The sequence below is a fragment of the Camelus dromedarius genome, chromosome 8 (assembly GCF_036321535.1).
Source record: "Camelus dromedarius isolate mCamDro1 chromosome 8, mCamDro1.pat, whole genome shotgun sequence".
Classification (NCBI taxonomy): domain Eukaryota; kingdom Metazoa; phylum Chordata; class Mammalia; order Artiodactyla; family Camelidae; genus Camelus; species Camelus dromedarius.
Window position 1 is genome coordinate 70,541,847 of NC_087443.1, and position 23,600 is coordinate 70,565,446.

Here is a 23,600-nt window from a genome sequence, read left to right on the forward strand (position 1 = left end):
GGAAGAGGAAAGTTATAGCTCTACCCTTCTTATAAATCTTTTGAAAAGTTGTCTAATTTTCATTTGGGGTATATAGATTTCATTTTTTCAGGTTATGGTAAAATATTCCAATTAAATGCCAAGATGTCTAATAGCTCTTTAATAATTGTTATTTTAAGAAAGAAAACATGAACTCAGTGATAATTTTAGGCCTTAGTGACAGCCAGAACAGAACACCTTAATTTCTAAGTCCTTAACATAAGACTTTTCTGAATTTGAGTAATAAATTTGCTTAAGTCTTCTTATAAAATTCCTTAGTTGATAATGTTTTCTCCATTTTTGATTTTCAACACAGTTTTGACTCTAGATCAGTGGTAGAAGCAGAATCAGAATTCAGAAATTTTGATTTTGAAAGACATATTACCAAAATACCTAATTGAATTAAACCAAAATTTATTTCGTTACTATTTGGTCTGAAAGCATTTTTGTAGACATTCATGGTTATTGTCCATAATAGCAACTCTGAGAGTTAGGTATATACTGCAGGCAACCTTCTCTCAGTAAGTTCTGATGGACCTAGTATTTGGTAGTTTTTCTTTCTCTTAAACTGATATCCTTTTAATTTATACTATTGTCAGAAACCAAAGTCCCTTTTTAGTTCCAAACATATCTTCTTGTTACTTTGAAATAGTTCTGATATTTCCATGTTAACATCATGATTTAGAAGCAAGAAAGTCAAACGACCTGAATTTTAGTCCTGAATTTGCACCTAATTAATTATATAACCTTAGGATTATATAATTCGTTTTCTTCTCATTTATATAATAAACACTAAATGGCTCAGAAGTATTTTCTTACTTAAAATAAATGTGATAAAATTCATGATCATCCTCTTGTTCACCATTGTTACCAATTTCTATGTGATTTTATAGATCAGGCCATATGTTTTCTAATTTTTGTCTTCTCAGACAGTAAAATACTAACTGCCCTATTCTCCCTTCCCCCAATTTTGAAAGTATTTTCTGAATTCCTTTGATCATGTAGATTGCACCTCTCTAACTTTCTCTGTTGATGTCTTTCTTAAGATAGAGTTGATGAAATCATCACCAAGTGCTGAAGGTGTGGGCAGATGTGCTATGATATTTTATAAATTTAAGATCATATTTCCTGTTTTATTTCAGCTGCTTTTTTTAATGCCAATATTTCTAGGGATTTTTAGCCATATCATTTCAAAATGTCTTTTAGGCCAACCCTTTGCCTCTGGATGAGACTATTCTCAAGCTCTTTACTATTCAATATCTTCTGGGACAGAGATTTCACAACCTGTCTCTCACCTTGAGGAGGTTCTTATAGCTAACATAAATCTTGCTTTCTGCAATTTAAGTTGAATTTATTTCCTTTTTCTTTTCTCTGTGGAGATAGGAACAGCCCCAAACTTGAAGTGATGCTTTCTTATGAGGGCCAATGGTGGAAAGATTATTTCCAGTCTGGCTTCATTTTTAGCTTTTATATATTAAAGCTTCCTGATTTTCATTTCAGTATTTATGGTCTCAGGAGATGCTATTCTTTACAGCCCAAATGAAATAACAGTTACATATCTAATAGTAATGTTTATTATATCTTCTGCTAGTTAGAACCAAATGAGGTACTAAAATAAAAAATGAGTTCTCAAAACCCATTTGAGGACTTTAGCAGGTTTGTGTTTTATTTGTTTTAACTATAGTCACGGGACTGAATTTTTGTCTGTGATTTGTGGATTTTATGTCATTATTTTATTAGTCATATTGTATACATGATTTATTCATCCATATCTTCCTTGTAAATGATGAGAATAAGAACTTGTTCTTTAAAACAAGCTGGACAGCTTGATTTCTAACTAGAAGCAGATTTCAGTGTGTTGTCAAAAAGCTTCAGTACCTAAGCTACAAAATGTGCTAGGTATTAGAAAGGAAGAAGCTAACATGTTCTTTGTTCTTGAGATGCCTATAGTCTTATTGGGGGAAAAGATTATAAAAATTGTACTTATAAAGCATTTATAAAATAGTATAATATAGAGTATATAAAGTAAGATGTTTAATGTGAATTTTATTTTGCATTTTAAAGATTAATATAGAAAATGTTTATACTACACAGATCTGTTCTGTTAACTAAGGTACCCTAAAATGTCTAATTGTTTCATTCTGATTTCTTTTTTTTTTTTTTTTTTTACTTTAAAGGTTCAGCAGTTTTCTGAAAAAGCCTTCCTCTTACAGCTTTTGAAAACTCATGAAAGTGCCTTAGAAAGACAGTGCAGTGAAATTACAAACCAAAGGAATATGCTTCTCCAAACCTTTGTAAGTCTCCAGCTACTTAGAAAACTCTACTTCACTAACTGTGTCAAAAAGTATTTAAGTGTCAGAAAGTATTTAAATATACTTAGGTGTACTTTTAGAAAATTATTCGTATGCATATTGGCAGATAGTCCTGTTCAGATACGGAAAATTATTAAGTGCTATTTTAAACCAGTTGGTAAAGTGATATAGTTTGAAAGAATTTTATTGGCAGGATGCAATATAGAAATTATTTGCAACTGTAATAAGCATAAAAGAAACAATGAAACTGATTGGAATTGCTCAGGCTTCAAGACCTTGGTTTCAGTGCTTTTGAAAGGCAGAGACGTTCACACTTTAGACATACTTATGGATGTGGGTGAAGAGATAGATTTTGTTTACCTTTTTATCATAAGTCAGAGCCAGCAGACTCAATAGCTTTAAATGACGGGGCCAGTTTAGAAATATGACTTGTATTAATTGACATTTTGAAAAAAATACATTTTTAAAAATACTAAAAATTAAATCAACAAAATTAACCACCAGATGGTTACGAATGGCATGGCTGGTTTCCAGCTGATAATTAGTTACATTTCTTTGAAGAAATAGAAACCAGCATGTTTAGGTTCTACCATTGTCAAAAAGTTTAGGTTCTAGCATTGTTTAAAGTTTTTTGAAATTCTTATTTCTACATCGTATTGATATTTCATGAAATGTAAACTGTTATTTAGAAGTGATTTTGAAATGAATATGTAATTTTACCTTTATTGTCTACATTTTAAAAGATTTTCTTGAATTTTCTTGTTCATTTTTCTTTTTTATTCTGTAAGACATTAATTCCTTTGAGTGTAGATTTTCATTTTCAACTTTGGTCATTTAATAATTTTATCACCCAGTTGCAATGTAATTCCTTTGAGTATAAATTTTCATTTTCAACTTTGGTCATTTAATTATTTTGCCACCCATTTGCAATGAGAAAACAGCATATACCTATAAGTTTAATACACAAGCAAACACATATTTAATGATGATTGGTTGAATTTCTACATCAGTGATTTTCCTGAAACATTAAGGATAAATCTTTCATGTGAAAATAGTTGGTTGTTATTATCTAATAACTTCAGTTTTTTAATTAATATTGCTGGAGGAGTATAACATTTTTGTGCTAATAGCAGGAAGTGTAATTTTATATTTTGTTGTTAACATTTCCAAATCATTGCATTTTAAATCACTAAAGAAAAATATTGCTGCAATTAGCAGCTATATTTGATCATTTGTTTCTGTTTTTCAGGAGGCTACAAAGAGAAAAGTGACGGAGGAGGAGGAAAAATTTATTAAGGAAATTACAGACTTCAATAATGAGTATGAAATAACAAAGAAACGAGAGCATTTGATGAAAGAAAATGTCAAGATTGAAATATCTGACTTAGAAAACCAGGCAAATATTCTGAAAAGGGGTATGAATTCCCTCATTTTTTTTTTCTGGCATTAATGATAATAACTTACTTTGAATTAAGGGTTTTCCAGAAATTTAATTTATTTACAAGTAAATTGGATTATTGCACTGCTGTTCTTTTACATTTATTTTATTTATATGTATCTTTTATCATGAGCAGTCTCAAATTAGAAGTAGATGTGACATAAGCATTGGTCATTATTTATTTAAAAATCAGACTCTGTTTACTATCTGTTATGTATTAGGCATTGTTCAAGGTCCCAGAGATACAAAACTAAAAGATGGAGGGATCAAATACATTAGCAGGTATTTATAGTACAATGTGATAGATGATATATTGGGGTAATACTGTTGCTATGATCCTCATTTTACCATCAATTTGATTTAAACTAGGAAACACAGTTATACAGTGGGGTGGGGAGAATTTCTTTTCAGGAACTCTAGTATGTAGGTTATTGCAAATCTGTGATAAGATTCTGAACTAAAGAAGTTACCAAAGAGAGGAGAAGATGAATTAAAAAGATATTTAGGAGGAATGACAGGGCTCTATCACTCATTAATATAAACAGCTATATAGAAAGTACTTAGGAAAAAAAATAACCAAGGAGGTAAAAGACTTGTACACTGAGAACTATAAAACATTACTCAAAGAAGTTAGAGAAGACCTAAATAGATGGAAAGACATCCCATGTTTATGGGTTGGAAAACTTAGTATTGTTAAGATGATATTATTATCCAAATAATCCATAGATTCAATGCAGTCTCTGTTAAAATCCCAACAGCTTTTTTTTTTCATGTGTAGAAAAACCCGTGCTAAAATTCATATGGAATCCCAAAGGATTCCAAATAGCCAAAACAGTCTTGAAAAAAAGAACAAAGTTGGAGGACTCACACTTTGATTTCAAAACTTGGTAAAATGCTACAGTAATCATAACAGTGTGATATTGGAAAAAGACAGACGTATAGAATACTGCAGTAGAATAGAGGGCTCAAATATAAAGCCTTGTGTATGTGATCAAATGATTTTTGAGAAGGGTGCCAAGACCATTCAGTGGGAAAGGACAGTCTTTTCAACAAATGGTGCTGGATACCACATGCAAAAGAATGAAGTTGGGCCCTTACCTTACACTATATACAAAAACTAATGAAAAATGGAGCAGAGCCTTAAACTTAAGAACTAAAATGATGAAGCTCTTAGAAGAAAACATGGGAAATACCGCATGACATTGGATTTGGCAATGATTTCTTGAATCCTGAAAATACAGGCAACAAAAGAAAAATAGGTAAATTGTACTTGGTCAAAATTAAAATCCTTTGTACGTTAGAGGAACTATCAAGAAAGTAAAAACACAACCCACAGAATGGGAGACAATATTTTCAAATCATATCTTTGATAAGGGATTAATATCCAGAATATAAAAAGACTATAACTCAACAACAACAACAAAAAATTTAAAAATGGGCAAAGAATTTGAATTGACCATTTCCCTAAAGAAATGGCCAGTAAACACATGAAAAGATGTTCAACCTAAATAGTCATAAGGGAAATGGAAATCCAAACCACAATGAGATACCACTTAACACCCATTTAGGATGACTGTTGTTCTAAAAATTTAAAATTTTTGCAACATGATATTCACAATGTCCAGGATGCAATCCAGAATTCTTAACCTGTGAAGAATCAGTGAAATCTGACCTAGTGTCAAAAGAAAATCATGAGATATCAAACCCACAGCGATCTAATTATTGGAGTTATTAAAGACTTTATAGCACCTTTATTAACTATGCTCAATGAGTTAAGGAAAATGTGCTTGTTTGAAAAGGTAAAAAGATAGGTAATCTCAGCAGAGAAATAGAAAATGTAAAAAAGAAACAAATGAACATTTTAGAACTGAAAAATATAATCTCTGAAATAAAATTGTCACTGAAACTCAGTAGCTGAATGGAACTGACAGAGAAGCCAAAGAGCAAGAAGCCAGGTCAATAGGATAGCTAGATCAATCTTAAGAAGAGAGGGAAAATTGAAACCAAACAAAATGAAACCAAAAATAGAAATTCAGGGACCTGTGGGACAATTCCAAAGGGTCTAACATGCGAGTAATTAGAGTTTCTGAAGGAGAGAGGAGAGAGAATGGGGCAGAAAATGTATTTGAAGAAATCATGCAGAAAATGTCTTAAATTTGCTGAAAAACATTAATTTACAGATTTAAGAAGCTCAGCAAATCCAAACAAGATAAATTCAAAGAAAGTCTTTTCCTTTATGGCATCTGGATTTTGTCTCTAGCTTAGAAAGTTTTTCTCTGTATAACATTAATTTGAAAACATCCACCCATGTTTACTTGTGGTAATTTTATGTTTCATTTTTCCCATTTATATCCACCTGAGAATTAATTTTGGTGTAAGAGGTCAAGGATCCAACTCTACCTTTTTCGAAATGACTGTTCAGTTATTTAACAGTATTTGTTACATAATTCATCTTTTTCCAACCAATTTGAAATTCTACATTTCTCATATACAAATTCATACTTTCTGTTTTCGTGTGTTTATGTGTTTTTCTGTACTCTTATCCTCTCTGTTTACTTTGTTTTTTAATTATTCTAGTTTCATAGTATGATTTGATATCTAGCAGGGCAATCCTCTCTTTTTAATCTTCATTATTGATTCTACTGTGTTTATTTTCCTAGATAAAATTGTCTTACCAAGTTTAAAAAAATCTTGCATTTTAATTAGAATTGCATTAATTTTATTGATGAATTTAGTGAGAATTGATAACACAATCTTGAGTCTTCTTGTCCAAAAACAAATATGTATTTCAATTAAGTCTTTGTCTTTCTCTTGTTAATATTACTCTTAAGTATTGTGAATGGGATATTTTCCTTTTAGTTTTTCTTACTGTGTGCTGGTTATTTACAGATAAAATTCTTTTTTTCATATTCTGATTTTCTAGTATGGTACCAGACTGAATTTTTTATAGTTCACTGGTTTTTCTATATGTAATTGTGTCATATTCAACTAATGGTAGTTTTGTCTTTGTTTTCCAATACTTACTACATTTTAAAACCTAATATCGTTGGCTGATATATTGTAAGATAATAGTGATCGTGTTGGTCTGTCCAGGCTGCTATAACAGAATACCACAGACTGGATGCTTATCAACAACAGAAATATATTAACTCAGTTCTGGAGGCTGGGAAGTCCAAGATCAAGGTTCTAGCAGATTCAGTGTTTGTTGAGGACCTGTTTCCTGTTTCATAGACTGTGTTCTTTCTCACATAGTTGGAAGGGATGGAGAGGTAGCTCCTCAGGGTCTTTTTTATAAGAGCACCTAATCACCTACCAAAGGTCCTACTTCCTAATACCATCACATTGGGGGTTAGGATTTTGACAAGTGAATTTTGGGAGGACACATATATTCAGTCTAAAGCAGTGATAATACTGGATATTACTAATTTTCATGTGAATACTTCTTGAGTTTTACTATTAATCATGATTCCAGATTGAAGCTTTCTCTTTCTTCTCCTTCTCCCTCTCTGCCCTTTTTTTTCCCCTCTCTCCTTCCTTTCCACCCTCCTGCTTTTGAGATGATCATATATGCTTTTCCCACTTTAATCTATTAACATAGTGAACATTATTAATAAATATCCTGTCATTAACCTTACTTAGCTGTGGTTTTGTAGTCTTCTGATCTTTTACTGAATACTGTTTGATCATTTTTTCTTTAAGATTTTTGCATCAATATTTACAAGTGAGATTAATCTTTTTTGTGTGTGTTCTATTGGCTTAACAGAAAGAATGTAAAAGCTTTCTTCTTTCTATAGCTGGAAAAAAATGTAAATGCTGGAATTATCTATCCCTTCAAGGTTCAAAAGTATTCACCTGTGAAAGTGTTTATGGTGACTTTTTCTCCCTGCTGGTGGCAGTGGTGGAGAAAGGAGTTACTCAAATTTTAAACAGGTAACAGAGCCATTTTCTTCCCAGAGCAGTTTTAGTCTCCATTCGTCTTCTGTCCCATCAGTGGTTGCTCTTCCATTCCCTCTTCTAATTTGTACCACCTCATCTGTTACTTCCTGACACTTGATTTTTCTCTTCTTTCTTTCTTCTTCCATTGGCTCTTCTTTCTGGCCTTTCCCATTGAACTTTTTGCCCGTAACTATGGTTAGTCAGCCAGTTAGATTGAGTTTTGAATAATCTTCATCTTCAGCTCTCCGTAGCTATTTTATTATTTTCTGCTACTCAGTGTTTTTTCCACTGCCCAACATCCTCTTTGATTTGTTAGTTTTAAACCTCAGAATTGGGGGTCTGTTTTCACCCCTTAAAGTTGCCAAAATATTAACACCCATATATTTTTAGAAGGAATTATTAGTACTGGACTATTACAATGAACCTCTTAATTTAGTTACATTATGTTTAAAAATACCATGATAAACATAGCAAACCAAGTTCCTCAACTTGTTTTGCCATCCCTACACAACCTGGTGTTTCTCCATCTTACAGGTATGCTGTGCTTGTGCGTGCGTGTGTGCGTGCATATGTGTGTGTGTGTGCGCGCATGCGCTTGTGAGCATGCGTGTGTATATATTAAAATTTTATGTATATGTCCTGGTAAGGCCTCATTGATAAGATGAGTTTTGAATAGAGACCTGAATGAAGTAAGAGAATGAGCCACATGAATTTCTAGGGAAATAGCATTTCAGACAGAATGGATGCTTATACAAAAGCCACAAAGGGAAATTGTGCCTACTCTGATTTTGAGGAAAAGCAAAGAGTCTTTAGAGTAGGAGAGGTCGGGAGGTCAGAGAAGTGACAAGAATCCAGATCATTTAAAACCCTGTTGGCCATTCTAAGAACTTTGGCCTTTACTCGAGTGAGATCAGAAGCCACTAGAGAATTTTGAGCAAAGGAGTGAAAGGTCTAACATACGTTAACAGGATTTCTCTGGTCACTATTGAAAACACACTTAATGGAGGTAAAGGCAGCAACAGAAGCCTAAGGGACAGTGACAGTTATTTAGAACAGAGAGAACGTTGCCTTAGTTCAGGACTGTAAGGAATTGAAATGGTGAGAAGTGTTTGGATTCTGGGTACATTTTGAAGATGGGTAAGCAGGATTTCATGATGAGTTAGATGTAGAGTGTGAGAGAAAGAGAGGTGTTAACAGTTGACTCCAGGTTTTTTGGCCTGAGCAGCTAGAAGTATTAGTAGTTGGTATTCAATGTGTATTTGCAAAATTAGTAATTATTTGCTTTGAACATCAAGTAATTGAAAAGGGTCCATCACTTTTGGCTTCAGAATAATGACTATAATGATTGTCATAACATTTTTCTCCAGATGTCCCACTTACTCATTTCTTCCAGTTATTGAATTCATTTTTTTGGCTGTTAGATAAGAGGAAGCATATTACACTCTTTGCTTGCTAGCATCCTTTAAAGATAGGCAATGTCTATACAATCATATGAGAAAGACAACTCACATGTCAAAAGATGGGAATGAGTTTTCATTGTTTGAATTTGGTTTACTATTCATAGCCATAAAACCTAGCTATTGATTAGAACTTTGTGGGTTTTAAGCAGTGGGAGGAAGTAAAAAGTTATCACCACATCAGTTATACTTCAATAATGCTATAAAATAAAAAAAAAAACAAAATTAAGATGAGGCAGTAGAAAAGTGGGAAAAAAGTTATTACTACAAACATAGTATTTATTCTTTCTATTCTGTAAGCTTCATAAGGACTTGATAATGCTTGTCTTATTTTTTCTTGGGAGAATTAGTCTTGAAACTATGCCTTTTCCACTTAGACCAAAAAGTCAGGACTAAGGAAGATAGTATATCTTCTACCTCAGGAATGTTTTTAAGTCCACTAGGCTGAGTAAAGAAAAACTGCTGAGGAATCATAAGGTCAGCAGTTAATTCTAAGAGCTCACACAGGACTGGGAGACATTCATGTTCCATTCTATCAGAATAGAAAGCTCTCATTAAACAGAAGAGTCCTGCCTTAGTAGTAGGATTCAATTAGCCTCGACTTCAGGCTATTCTGGACACGCTCTTGAAAAAAATTCTTAAAAATAAGATTTGAACTTAATCATAAATTACCTAACTGCCTGCTAAACAACAAAAATCAACATGCCTAAAGGAAGATAGCAAAATTCAAACTATTTAACAAAATAGTAAACACAATGTCTAGTATCCAATCAAAAGTCACTTTACACATGAAAAAGCAAATTGTAATTCATAGCAAGAAGGAAATTAGGTCAATAGAAACATTTTCAGAAATCATAGAGATAATGCAATTCACAGAAAAAGGCTTTTTAAATTACTCATTTAATACTGTAAATATATTCAAGACCATGAATATAATGAGATAAATAAAAAATATTAATATAATCAAAGATTGAGAAAAAGCGTTTAACAATATCCCACACCCTGTCATGATAAAAAATTCAATGAACTAGGTATAGAAGGGACCATCCTCAACCTGATAAAGAGTATCTATGAAAAACCCGTAATGAATGCTATTAATGATGAAAGAGTGAAAATTTCTGACCTAAGATCAGGAAAAGACAAAAATATCCACTCCTAATACTTCTATTCAACATTTTACTAGAGATTTTAGTCTGGGAAATCAGGCAAGAAAAAGAAAGACATATAAATTGGAAAGGAAAAAGTAAAACTATCTCTATTTGAAGATAACATGATCTTGTGTATAGAAATCCTAAAACTGAGCTAATAAACAAGTTCAGCAAGGTTGCAGATTATTAGATCAATATACAAAAATCAATGATATTTCTATATACTAGCAATGAACAATTTGCAAATTAAATTTAAAACATTTAATTTACAATCAAAAGGAATAAAATACTTAGGAATACATATAACAAAATTGCAAAGCCTATACACCAAAACTACAAAAAACACCGTTGAAGGAAATTAATGAAGACTTAAGTAAATGGAAAGTCATCCTGAGTTGATGGACTGGGAGATCTAATATTGTTAATACTCCAAAAAGTGATCTACAGATTCAATACAACCCTTATCAAAAATTCTAGCTAGCTTTTTGCAGAAATTTACAATCTGACCCTAAAATTCATGGAAATGCAAAGGATCAATAATAGCCAAAATCACTTGAAAAAGAACAGAGTTGAAATATTCACACTTCCTGATTTCAAACTTAACTACAAAGCTACGCTAATCAAGACATTGTGGTGCTGGTTTGAGTTTGGGCATATAGATCAAGGGAATATAATTGAGAATTCAGAAATAAATTCATATGTGTATCGTCAGTTTATTTATACAAGGATGCCTAGACAGTTCATTTGGAAAAGAATAGTCTTTTTAAATAATGGTGTTAGGATAACTGGATATCTTCAAGCAGATGAATTTGGACATCTACCTCATACTGTACACAAAAACAAAATCAAAATGGATCTAAGACCTAGATGTAAGAGCTAAAAACATAACACTTTTAGAATAAACAGTTGCAAACCTTAATGATCTAAGATTAGGAAATCGTTTTCTAGGTATTCACAAGCAATAAAGAATAGATAAATTGGACTTCATCAAAATTAAAACTCTTGTGTTTCAAAGAACACTATCAAAAAGGTGAAAAGACCACTCACAGAATTACAGAAAATATTTGCAAATCATATATCTGGTAAGGGACTAGCATCCAGAATATATAAAGAACTCTTACAACACAACAATAAAAAAAAAACATTATTTTTTAATAGACAAAGAATGTAAGTAGGCATTTATCCAAAAAAGGCATACAAATAGCCAAATGAAAGATGCTCAAAATAATTAGGGAAATGCAAATCAAAACCATAATGAGATGCCACTAGTGTGGCTGTAATAAAAGAATTAGACGATAAGAATGTTAACAGAGGTGATGAAAATTGGAAATCTTATACATTGCTGGTAGGATTGTAAAATTATACAACTATTTTGGAAAACAGTTTGGCAGTTTCTCAAAATATTAAAGCTAAAGTTACTGTATTACCCGCAGTTCTACTCCTAAGTATTTCAAGATAATTGAAAATATACATCTACATAAGAACTTTTACATGAAAGTTCATAGCAGCATTGTTCATGGTGACCAAAAAGTAGAAATAACCTAAATATCTATCAGCTGAAGAATGCAAAAAGTAAAATATGGCATATCTGTACAATAGACATTTATTCAGACATGAAAATGGATGAAGTACTGATACATGCCTTACCTCCAAATACTATCACATGAGATTAGGCTTCCATATATGATTGGGGGCAGGAAGAGGGCATAAACATTAGTCCATATAAATGTGTAATTGAAGTCCCAGAAGGTATGCTGGAAGAGAAAAAACGTTTGAAAAATTAGAAGATGAATCTTAAAGGGTGAATGGGAGTTAGTTGTGGGAATAAAGGGTGGAAAGGCATTTAGGTAGAAGAAATAATGTTAGCAATATTTTGAAATCTTATAGCCATATAGTGAGTACTATGCAATGTCATTTTAAATATGCTTTAGTTATGAAGAATAGTTTTCTTATTTCTTTGAGAAGCTTGTTTTACTTAGTGGCATTACACAGTTTTGAATTCTCTAACTATCAGCTAACTCTTGCTTTCGTATCCAGTTGTTGCTTACCTAATCCTGGTCAGTTTATTAGGAACAGTTTCTAATTGGCCAAGGGAAGCCTTTGGGGCTTAAAATTGGCCATATGCTGCTTAAATTTTCACTACACAGGAAAGGTTAAGTTTGCTGACACATATAAGGCGAAGCCTAAAATAGTTAAAATGTGTTTTTGTCTATTTGTTTCTAGAAATGAAGTCAATGGAACATGATAGTGGCCAGTTAAATGAACTTCAAAAACAGAAGAGTGAATTAATACAGGAATTATGTACTTTGCAGAGAAAGCTTAAAGGTATTATCTTTATGAGTTAGTTTATTTGCTGATAAGTATAGTTGTACACACATTATAGGGTCATATTCTTTAAAAATGTGTTAACCTATTGGGATATAGTGCAATTTTTGGTGTAAAAAGGAATAAGTGCAACCCCAAATTGATGAGTGTTAAATCTGGTATTTTTAATGTCACAAATTTTGTTAAGATTCTTTTTATGCCTTTAATTGCTATATTAAAGTAAAAAAAAATAAAAATCATTACTACACATATTTTATATGAAGCACCAGAAACCAAAATACTGTTCTTACGAATGAAGATAACTTTTATGTTTAATTTTTTAAAGATTGTAAGAATTTTCTTAATTGTTTAGGATTTGAAGATAAAAAAAATGAAGCCATTTGTACTACCAAACACCTAGAGGCAGAAAAAATAAAAATCAATGAAAAGCCTCAAAATGATGCTGAATGCTTAAGGTAAGAATTGCCTATTATACTTTGAAATAAATTATGGTAGTTTTTCAAGTTATCAAGTAGATTTTGGCATAAAGCTAAACGCATAGTTTTTTAAGTTCCACGTGAAGAAGTTATTTCCTTTTATGTGCATTCTGAAACATGCTAATAAGCAAACACTTTACTGGCTAGAAAGTGCTACACATAAGTTTCACGATGCATCAAGTCGATAACACTGAAATCAATTTTATCTTTTTCTATACCTCATGGACTCCATATTATTCACATCCTAATGGATTAAGGCAAAGTATTGTTTCCACAACTCTCCTTTCTGTTATTCCTAACTTTTGGGGCGGGAATGATTGAATTTATTTTTTATCTTTATAGATTTCAGGGAAAAAATCAAAATCTACTATTTTACTTGAAATCTGTCACTCTGGTTTTGTGTCTAAAGAATGAAAATGTATTTTCTGTGTGGTATATTTAGGTGCTTTCCTGTATTTGGATAATGAAAGAATGGCTGATGTTTGAAATGACATAGGCAGATACAGAAGGAGAACCCCCCCTAGTTTATTAATTTCACTATTTATTAATAATTCACTGTTATATTTGCTGGCTTAATTTTGAGAAGTTCATATATTTCGTAGGCTTAATGTAAGAAACAGAAACCTCATTACTGAATCTATGAAGAGGCAAATGAAGCCTTCTTTCACATAAATCATATAGGAAATATGTCCACTAGAGCTGAACAAATGCTTCATATTAGCAGTGTATTGCCTTAGGCCATAATTTTAGTAGATTGTGAGAAAATATTTGCAATTTAATTTTATGTTAAGTTTTATAAGCATGAAATATCAATCTCTTGGGTGATATGTTTGATGCAGAATGAGTTTCTGTAATGACAATCTGCTCATTGATTTTTTTACACTTTTAAAAATGGTAATGCCCGCTGGTATCATTATGGTTAGTAGTATAAGGGCCTCCAGTATGAACTCCAGTTTGGTGGGTTTATCACTTAGTCATAAAAATTTGCCCTGGGTTAAAATTAAACACACAAAGTCTGTTAGAGCTTTTTTCTTCACAGATGGTGACAGAGGAAATTTGGATAGAAAGGAACATCAATCTCTCTACCTAGGCCATTCTTTGTATTTTAGCAGTTATTAAACAGAATGCCAATATTTATCAGTTGCCACTTTAAATTCTTTAATATGTGTAGCTTAGTTTCCCTTCTGGTATGTTCCATAAAAATTATTTCAAGTGTGAAGATCAGTGTCAAAGTACTGAGTATAAAGATTTTAGAAAAGATGGCCATCAGTGTTATAATTAGCACAATAACAAGGAGCTGGTGATGATGAGAAATGATATGACATTAATTCAGCATCATTAAGGGCAAATTAAGTTGGTTTTAACCATACATTTTGGCATCGAATAGTCTTCTTCATTTGTGTGTTCAAATGTATACTGTGTCCTATAATTGCCTTTTTCTTAAATTTTCAGAATTAACTACTATTGGTATTTTTATTGATGCTATTTTTAGATGCTATTTTTATAGCAGTATTTCTCAAACTTGGTCCTATTGAGATTTTGAGCCAGATTATTCTTTGTTGTGGGAGGCTGTCCTATGCAGTGTAAGACGTTTAGTAGCATTCCTGGCCTCTACCCACTAAATGCCAGTAGCACCACCCACCCCTAGCTGTGAATAACCAAAAGTGTCTCCAAATGTTGCTGAATGTCCCCTGCTCAGAGATAGGTGGGCAAAATGTCTCTAGTTCAGAACCAGTTTTATTTTAAGGTTATTGTAATTGTACTTCTATTTTTATTAACTTTAGCCAGTAAGAAAGCAGTTATAAAAGAATTAATATTACTTCGTCTCTGTGAGCTTCTTGTTTCTACTTTTAGTAATCAGAAAATTTTGATACATATTTAATTCTGTCTGTATTATTGAAATTCTTTTATAATAATGATTTTTTAAGTTAATCTGCTTCTGCCAAGTCCAGGTTACCTGTTGGACTCTATCTTGATGCCTTCCGTCATTGTAGAGAACCAGTACTTTATATTTATGGTGGCTTAATGGTCTCAGCTTTAGGTGCTCTTTCCCTGTTTATAAATTATAAGATGTTTGTTTATTTAAAAGATTCTGTTGTGAAGATTATGAGGTCATTAATTAACACATGTTAAAGCAACTAACTTATATGATTAACATGATTAACACCTAAGCTATGATTAACACCTAAGCTGCAGGTTGAGTTAATTTCTAAGAAGCCTCCCTGTGGGTTGTAGAACTGACCAAGCTAGTTTTTTCTCATAGTCCAGGGAGGACAGAAATGATAAACCTCAGGGCCTCAAGAGACAGTAAGCATAGAGGTTAAGATGACAAACCCCTTTGAATTCCAACTCTGCTGTTTCCTAGGTTAGTGGCCTTGGACAAGAAATTTAACTTGTCTATGCCTCGTTCTCTAAATCTATAAAATGAAGTTAATAATGGCACCTATGTCACAATGAAAGTAAAAATGAAACGACTTAATATATATGAAGCCCTAGAACAGTGCTTGGTACACAGTAAATGCTCTAATTATTAGACATAATTATAATTGTATAATTACTTATGATTTCATTTTTATTTCATATTATCCATGTGGATTTCATGCCTTTCAATTTCTTTCTCATTTTTCCTTCCACCCGTCCTTTAAATGCAGAGGCTTCCTAAAGGTTACTCATTGATTGTATTCTTACTTTGTACTCCCCATGGGCTATCTCATCTGATCTAAAGTTTTAGTTATCATCTATAGATAATTTCCAAATCTTTGTCCCTAATACCTCCTTCCTATATTCCAGTCCTGAATTCCCAACAATTTAATATAAACATAGAAATAGATCTGAAGTGATGCTACCTCAATTAAACAAAAACAAAAGCATAATCCACTATCTCCCTGCATTTCTGCCATATACCCTCTATTGCTAGTGCATCAGAATACAATTTTGCAATTCCAAATATGCCACAGGACTTCAGACCTCTGTGTCTTTCCCTTTCTTCTCCATTAGCTAAAATCTGATGCAGTCCTCAAGGCCCAGCTCACATGTCATTTTTTTCTGGGTATTGCTCAAACCCAGAGTGTAGCAAGCACATTTGATGTGTTCACAAATCTCATCCTTCTCTCCCTACCTCAATCCATCATTGTTGCTTTTACCTACAGAATATTTCTTGAATCCTTCCACTTCTCTTTCCATTGCTAACATCCTAGTTCTGGCCACCACGCTGTCTCACCTGGATTACAGTAACCATCTCTTCTGCTCTCCCCTCCCCACGTTTGCAGCCTTCATTGCATTGTAAATTGAATCGTGTCATCCCCCTTATTCAAATCAAATTCAGTGGCTTCATAATGAACGTAATAAAACCTAAAGTCTATGACTTGTCACAATAGGTGTATGGTCACCTCCCTGATGTTATTTTCAACCATGGTCCCCTTCTTACTCTGCTCCCTTAAGCACTCCAAGCTTTCTTCTGCCTAAGACTTTTATCTATGCCTTTTCTTCTCCTCAAGTTACGTGTTTGCTCCTTGCCTGCCTGTCTCCTACCTGGTGGGACATATCTGATCCTTTAGATCGTACTGGAAATGTTTCCTCAGAGAAGGATCCCTGGGATCTGAATTTTGTAACCTCTTATTTTTCTCAATAAAACATTGTATTTTTCCTTTATAGCACAGATTCCACTTTGTAACTACATATTTATGTGCTTTATTTTATTAACATCTGTCTCCACCATGTGCTCAGTAAGGGGAAGGATCTTGTCTGCTTGGTTTACCACTTTATACTTAATGGTCTAATATCTTGGTACAGAGTGTGGCATATAGTAAGTGCTGAATAAATAAATGAAGGAGTAAAAGAGCATAATAAATTAGGAAAGCTTTCCTCTACTGTTTCTTTCTCTGTGTTCATAGAGAATATGCTTATAATTCTGTTACATCATTGATTATATTCTATGATAGTTATGTGTATCAGTCTATCCCACTGAACTGGGAACTACATATTTCTATCAGTGTCTGCATCTAACATAGTCAAGGACACATAGTGTTAAATAAATATTTGTTCCAGTGATTGAGTCTACATATAATTTTATTTTTATTACAAAGATAAAATGTCTTCCTATATTTTCGATGTTATTTGCAAAGACTTGGTATATATTAACCACTGGGATGGATCCACTGAAAAAAGCTTTACTGGTTTAACCCTCCTAGCTGACCCCCCCAAAAACTCCTCCTTTCTTATTCTAAGGGGCAGGAGGATTGATTCAATCCTATTGATGAGTTTGAAAGGATAACTAGAGCGCAGCCCCTCCCTTTCCCTATCTCTTTGCGGGCTGGCCTCAGGGAGTGTATGTTCTACTCTGTTCCTCTATCCCTTAAGTTTTACAGTGATAGGACTCATTGAGAGAAAGCTTGTGGCATCCAGTTCTGCCTTTAATGGTGTGAGCTAGATTAGTCTAATTCTGGAGTTCAATTAGTAAATCCTTTGCGTGCAGATAGAAGCCACATTCTCGTGTCTGCTATGTTAGTAATAAATGTGACATCTGGGCCTTCCTTCTGCCTTTCTTATTTCTCAGTTGGGCAGAATTCAGTCAGGAAAGAATACTGTTGTGTATTGGACCCTTTCGAACTCCCAACATCTATTTTTTTATCATTGCTCAACAACAGGGTCACCAAAATACAGTTCTTGATCATGACTTTTTATTTACTCCAAATAGCAACATACCAGACAACTTTGAACATTTCAGGCATTTTCCTTACCCATGATACTCCTTCTTAGAATTGTTTTACATTTTTTATAACCAGTGTTTGTACTTGTTTAATACAACAGGAAGTTTGTTTCAGAAATGAAGCTGCAAAGTCAACAGCATGGGATTTTCTTTCTGAACATTTGAAGATAGTGTGGTTTTTGTGAAGAGCATATTTGCAATGGAAACTGCACAAAAGTTAATATACACCTGCTACTGAGAGACTCTAAATGCATTTATATGAAGTAGTAAATCAGTGCTGTTTCCTCTTCAGTGAAAAAGTCATCCAGTTAAGGTAGTCACAGAGGTCACATTGATGGTCCTTAGATATACAAGAAGGTATAAATAAGCACATGATAGTATTAAAATTCTTCCAACCTCTCTAAATAAATACAGATAAATATGTATATTTACACTTTTTTTTATTTTACCAAATATGTATAGATATTTTAAAATTATGAGAGTAGGCTATGTTGATTCAGTAAGAAATTCACACACTGCAGAAATGTAAAACATCAGTCTCCTCATCGTCTTGCTCCAGAAACCCTTGGGATGTAACCATTGGTAAAAGTTTGGCATATATCCTTTCAGAGTTTATGTATCTTCGTGTATGTGCATGCGTGTGCACATGAGTGTGTTTAGCAAAAAAATGGGATCCCACTTCATGGTCTAAGTTTGCTTTATTGCTAAGAAAACATTATAGACATTGTCAAACTAGTTTATACTGATGGACTTCATTCTTTTTAATGCCAGTGTATGGAGGTGGCATATTTTGTAAACTTTCTCCCACTGATGGCTGTTTAAGAGTTCCTAAGTATTCATAATTAGAAATGTTTTTATAAATGGGTCTTTAAATACTTGTGGGAGTGTTTCTGTAATGTCATTTAAGGTAAGCATCATTTAGCAAAGTAATAGGAATTGTTATCCAGGCTATACTGAGAAAATAATGCACATTTACTTTGTAGTACTCTGTGTTATCAACAAGAGTGAACTCAAAGTGGATAAATGTAACAAGATCTCCATTCTAAAGTTTCAGGAAAACACTAGTCAAAAATTATATACCTGTAGCCAACCCATATCACCTCTCTTTTTTAACATTTATAAAATATGAAAATCCCCATTTAATTCTAGGATCGTTCTTAGCTATGTGTTTCATTGAATATTTCTGTTTACTCTGCATCTTTTCTGGGAAAACTTCATCATTTATTCACTAACAGAAGTGCCTCTACAGCATTGATTATGTAGCCTTCAAGCTAACAGAGATCCTCTGTTTTGTGAATTCTTGGCACACACGGTAGTTATTAAAGCTTCTAAATAAATATAAAGGAAATTTTTTATGGTAGAATCAGTTGATTATTTTAAGTGTTATATTCTGATGTAAACATGCCTATTTGTAAATTCCCAAACTTTGAAATCATTTTATTATATAAGCCACATATAATATTAATTATTTTCAAAATTCATTTGTATCTTTGATATCATAATACAGATTTTTTAATTTTCATATTTTTACCTTTATAAACAACCCCTTTTGGTGTGGGGGTGGTGAACATGATAGAAAATGTGTGGTAAAAGTTGATGCCTAATTCAGTCACCCAGGATTTGAAACAATGGAGATTCTGGCAGGAGCCTTCTCTCGTTTACCTCCTTCTCAGCAGATCTCTAGTTCAGCCTTACATACCTGTGAGGGTTCCTACCTGTCAGCTGGTAGCCTGGACTGAGGAAAGGCATCATTAGAAAATTGAAATTCTACTTTCACAAAATCAACTGTCAAAGCTACTTTCAGAAATAAATTGTGTATGAAAAAAGTGACAGATGTATCTTTAAAAAATCATATTTTGTGTTTAAATGGCACTAAAATAATTTTCATATGAATTACTATAGAAGAATAATATAAAGTCAAGCCATGAAAAAACTAGTGAAAAGTAGGAAGGACTATTTATTAAACCACTGGTGTGATTAAGGAAACAAAAAAGGGTAAGATTAATAGACTTAACACATAAGATTTAAAATTCCATGTGTCAAAAATGTCATGAACCTGGAATGATAATCTGGGTTTATAGTACTTATGACAAACAAAGGATAATAGTTTATCAAACAACTAATGGATTAAAAGTCAATAAGAGAACACTAAAAATCAGTAGTTTTTCATTCATGTATTCATCCAACAAATATGTATTAAATGCCTGCTTTGTTCCATACACTTGGGAAGTTACGAGGGATACCAAGATGAATAAGACAAGGTAATTTAGTTATACTGCCTATCAATTAAATGCAAATTAAAAACTACTGATTATCAATTTTCTATCAGATTTTGAAAGACATTCTTAAATGGCCATAATCAAAATTGGCAAGTGTGTGGTACAAAAATAATCCGTACATTGCTATGGCAGTAAATGTTGCATATGTTTGGAATGCAGTTTGGTACATATACATTATTGTAAGCATCTTTAAAATGTTTATGCCTTTTAACCCCATGATTCTGCTTATGAGCTCTACCCCAAGGGAAATGATTCTGAGTATACAGGGAACTTAATGCACGAAAGTGTTCATAGAAGTGTTATTTGTGGTAGAAAAAAATAGGAACAACGGAAATGCTGTACCATAAATGAATAAGTTAACTGTGGTATAGCCACTTGGACTACCATATATTTATCTTAAATGGTGTTAATTGGCATGTGTAGTTAACTGGGAGAAATGTGTACGAGAGCATTAAGCAAAAGAAAAATCTAGGAGGCAAGATTACATAGTCACTGTTATATGGAAACAAAAGATCTAGATGGAAGTATACCTAAATTTTAATAGCATTGAGTCTGTGTACTAGGACTTTGGGTGAAAATTACCTTTCTTTCTAATTAAATAGTACTAGGTTACAGTTCTATAGCTAAAAAGAGTGTTCTTTTTGTTAAGGCTTTTCTATGACACTTAAGAGATAACTGTAAAAAATGGAATGGTACAGGAAATCATAAAAATACATGGAACATAAGTTTTGCTAAACCAACTAGCAGTGTTGGCCCATCTCATCATTATCTGATGATTCAGAAAAAGGTGACAATAACGAATGCAAACTGCCTTTAGTTATTGTGCAGTAGGTGAAGGAATTCTTCTTGACTCCTGTAGGCAATCAGTCTATGCATTGAAGCATGAGATCTGCTTACAATTATATGGCTTTGGCCTAGCTGCAGATGTATTAATATTCATACCATTAGCATCTAGCCTCTTAAAGCTAGCAACAGTAATCTTTTCTTTAAGTGCAGCTCTAAATTCTACAGCTTGATTATATGCTGAATAGTGAAATACTTCCTATAATTCATTCTAAATGCTGTCCTTAATTTCAGGAGTCTCTCATTCTTATTGTTTGCTAACTAAAAGGGGAAGTGGTCACTGCCCAACGCTGATAGGCATGAAAGCTTTAGAGAACCTGTGGTCTATTTGAACTGAAAAGGGGGAAGGGCAAGTATTGATGGCATGGTGGGAAGAAAGATCCCTACTGTTGCATTTGAGAAGATAAATACGTTAAAATGAAGCCTTACATACATTGTACACCAGCATCCACAGTATATTGTAACTCTCCGTTTAACTTTCCACTTATTTTTTAAAATATTTATTGTAAGGGATTTTATGCTTATGTAAACATCTAATGCTCCAAATTAATAACTTGTTTCTATCTTTCCAACTTGAGCATTGTTTCAGAATTTTCATTCACTATTAAATTCCTAAAAGTTCAGAACAAAATGAACTTCACATATGTAAGATATTGTTACCCTATCCATCCTGAAAACTATTATGCGTTTCTTCCCTAACTATGTGTAAGTTCTAAAGTATTACAATATATTGAGCACCTGTGAACTAAACTAGAGCATTCCTCCACTCCCTTCTTTACCTCAGATGTAAGTGCTGTCCTACATTGTGTTTCATTTTCGTGTGTGTGTGTGTGTGTGTGTGTGTGTGTGTGAGATATGACTTACGTGATTCATTTCTGGCTTATATATAATTTTCTTTGTTACATTATGAATTTTTAAAATTTATCTCACATATTTATACATGTGATATGCCTGTCATATATATACATATGCCAAAATAATGGTTATTTTTCCTTGTTTCTGAATTATGTAAAAGTGGTATCATAAATCATACTGTCTGGGACTTGTTTTTTATTCAACATTGTTTCTAAAATTCATCCATGTTGTTCAGTATAAATATGTGAAGATGCCACAATTTTTTGTTTTTTTAATGCACATTTGGGTTGTTTTCAGTTTTTGTTGTCACAAACAGTGCTGTTATGATCATCCTGGTGCACCTGTGCAAGAGTTTCTCTAGGATATATGCCTGGCGGAATTGCTGGGTATAAGGCATATAAATGTTGAATTTTACGAGATAGCAACAGACTATCTTCCAAAGTGATTAAACCAATTTATACTTCCATTGGCACCTTATAAAAATTCCTATTGATCTCCATCCTCTTCAATGCTTTCTTTTCAGACTTCTTAATTTTTGCCAATCTGGTGGACATAAAATGGTGTTTGTGATCTTAATCTGCACTGCCCTAACTGCCTATGTGATTGGGCATCTCATCTGTTTATGGAACATGTGTTTCCTTTTCTGTAAAATTAATTATTTTGCCACTGGGTTGTTTGGGTAATTTTTCTTTTTCTTACTGATTTCTAGAAGTTTTTTATTTTTAGTCTTTTGACAATTCTTGCTTTTGATCTTTGATTCTGTTATGCATTGAAAATATCTTCACCCAGTTTATGAGGTTTGGGTTATTTTCATTTGTTTATTTTTGTTGTTGTTTGTTTGGTGTTCTTTTATGCTGTTATGATTGAATAGAGTTCCTACTTTTACTGGTTGAAATTATCAGTCATTTCTTTTTATGGTCATCATTTTTGTGTCTTGTTTAAGAACTCTTTCCCTACTCAAGATCAGAAGGTTGTATTCCTCCATATTTTCTCTAATAATTTTTAAAGTTTGCCTTTCATATTTAGGTCTTTAGTTTATTTAGAATTGATTTTTGCTTATATGCACAGTAAGATCCATTTTTATTTTTTCCACGTGATATGTAGTTGTCCAGCAGCATTTATTGAATGGTTTCTCCTTCCTCTAGTGATCTACAATACCACATCTTTTATTTAAAAGTAATGTATTTGTGGATCTATTTCAGGATTCTGTTTTCTATTCTGTTTCATTGGTCAGTTCATTCATTTCTTTTAAAACTGTCTTAATTACTACTAAATGCATACTATGCAATGTTAACTATTTAATTACTGTTACTTTATAATGAATCGATGTAAGGCAGAACACCTTCTTTTATCCTTCTTTGTCTTCATCAAGATTGTCTTGGCTATACTTGGCCCTTTGCTTTTATATGTATGTTTCTGAATCAACTTACATATCCATGAAAATCTGTTGTGATTCTACTCATCCTGTAATCACTTTTAAGAGATTTTGTATCTTTATTAAACTGATGCTTCCCTTTGTGAACTTTGGCTGTGTTGATTTATTTGTCTTATTTAATATCTTTTAATAAAACTTTATAATTTTCTGTTTATTAGTCTTAACACATCTTTTGTGAGTTTCATTTTTAGATACCTTTTAGTTTTAGATGTTACTGTAAATGGGGTTTTTTTAAATGACATCAATGTCCTATTTACTGCTGGTGCATGGAAATAAAACAGATTTTTGTATGTTGATTTTTTTTGGCCACTATCTTTGTTAAACTCTATTTCTTAAAAAATTATTATAGACGATTAAAAGCACATACAAA

At 32.6% G+C, this 23,600-nt stretch overlaps 1 protein-coding gene across 1 annotated transcript in view; it reads left to right on the forward strand.

The window, feature by feature from the left end:
• CCDC172 (coiled-coil domain containing 172) overlaps positions 1 to 23,600 on the forward strand; it is a 54,934-nt gene that overhangs the window by 21,520 nt on the left and 9,814 nt on the right. Inside the window, exons 3-6 of the mRNA XM_010987214.3 lie at positions 2,196 to 2,312; positions 3,580 to 3,745; positions 12,533 to 12,634; positions 12,987 to 13,089. Of these exons, the coding sequence (XP_010985516.1) occupies positions 2,196 to 2,312; positions 3,580 to 3,745; positions 12,533 to 12,634; positions 12,987 to 13,089 (488 nt within the window). The remainder of the gene's footprint in view (positions 1 to 2,195; positions 2,313 to 3,579; positions 3,746 to 12,532; positions 12,635 to 12,986; positions 13,090 to 23,600) is intronic.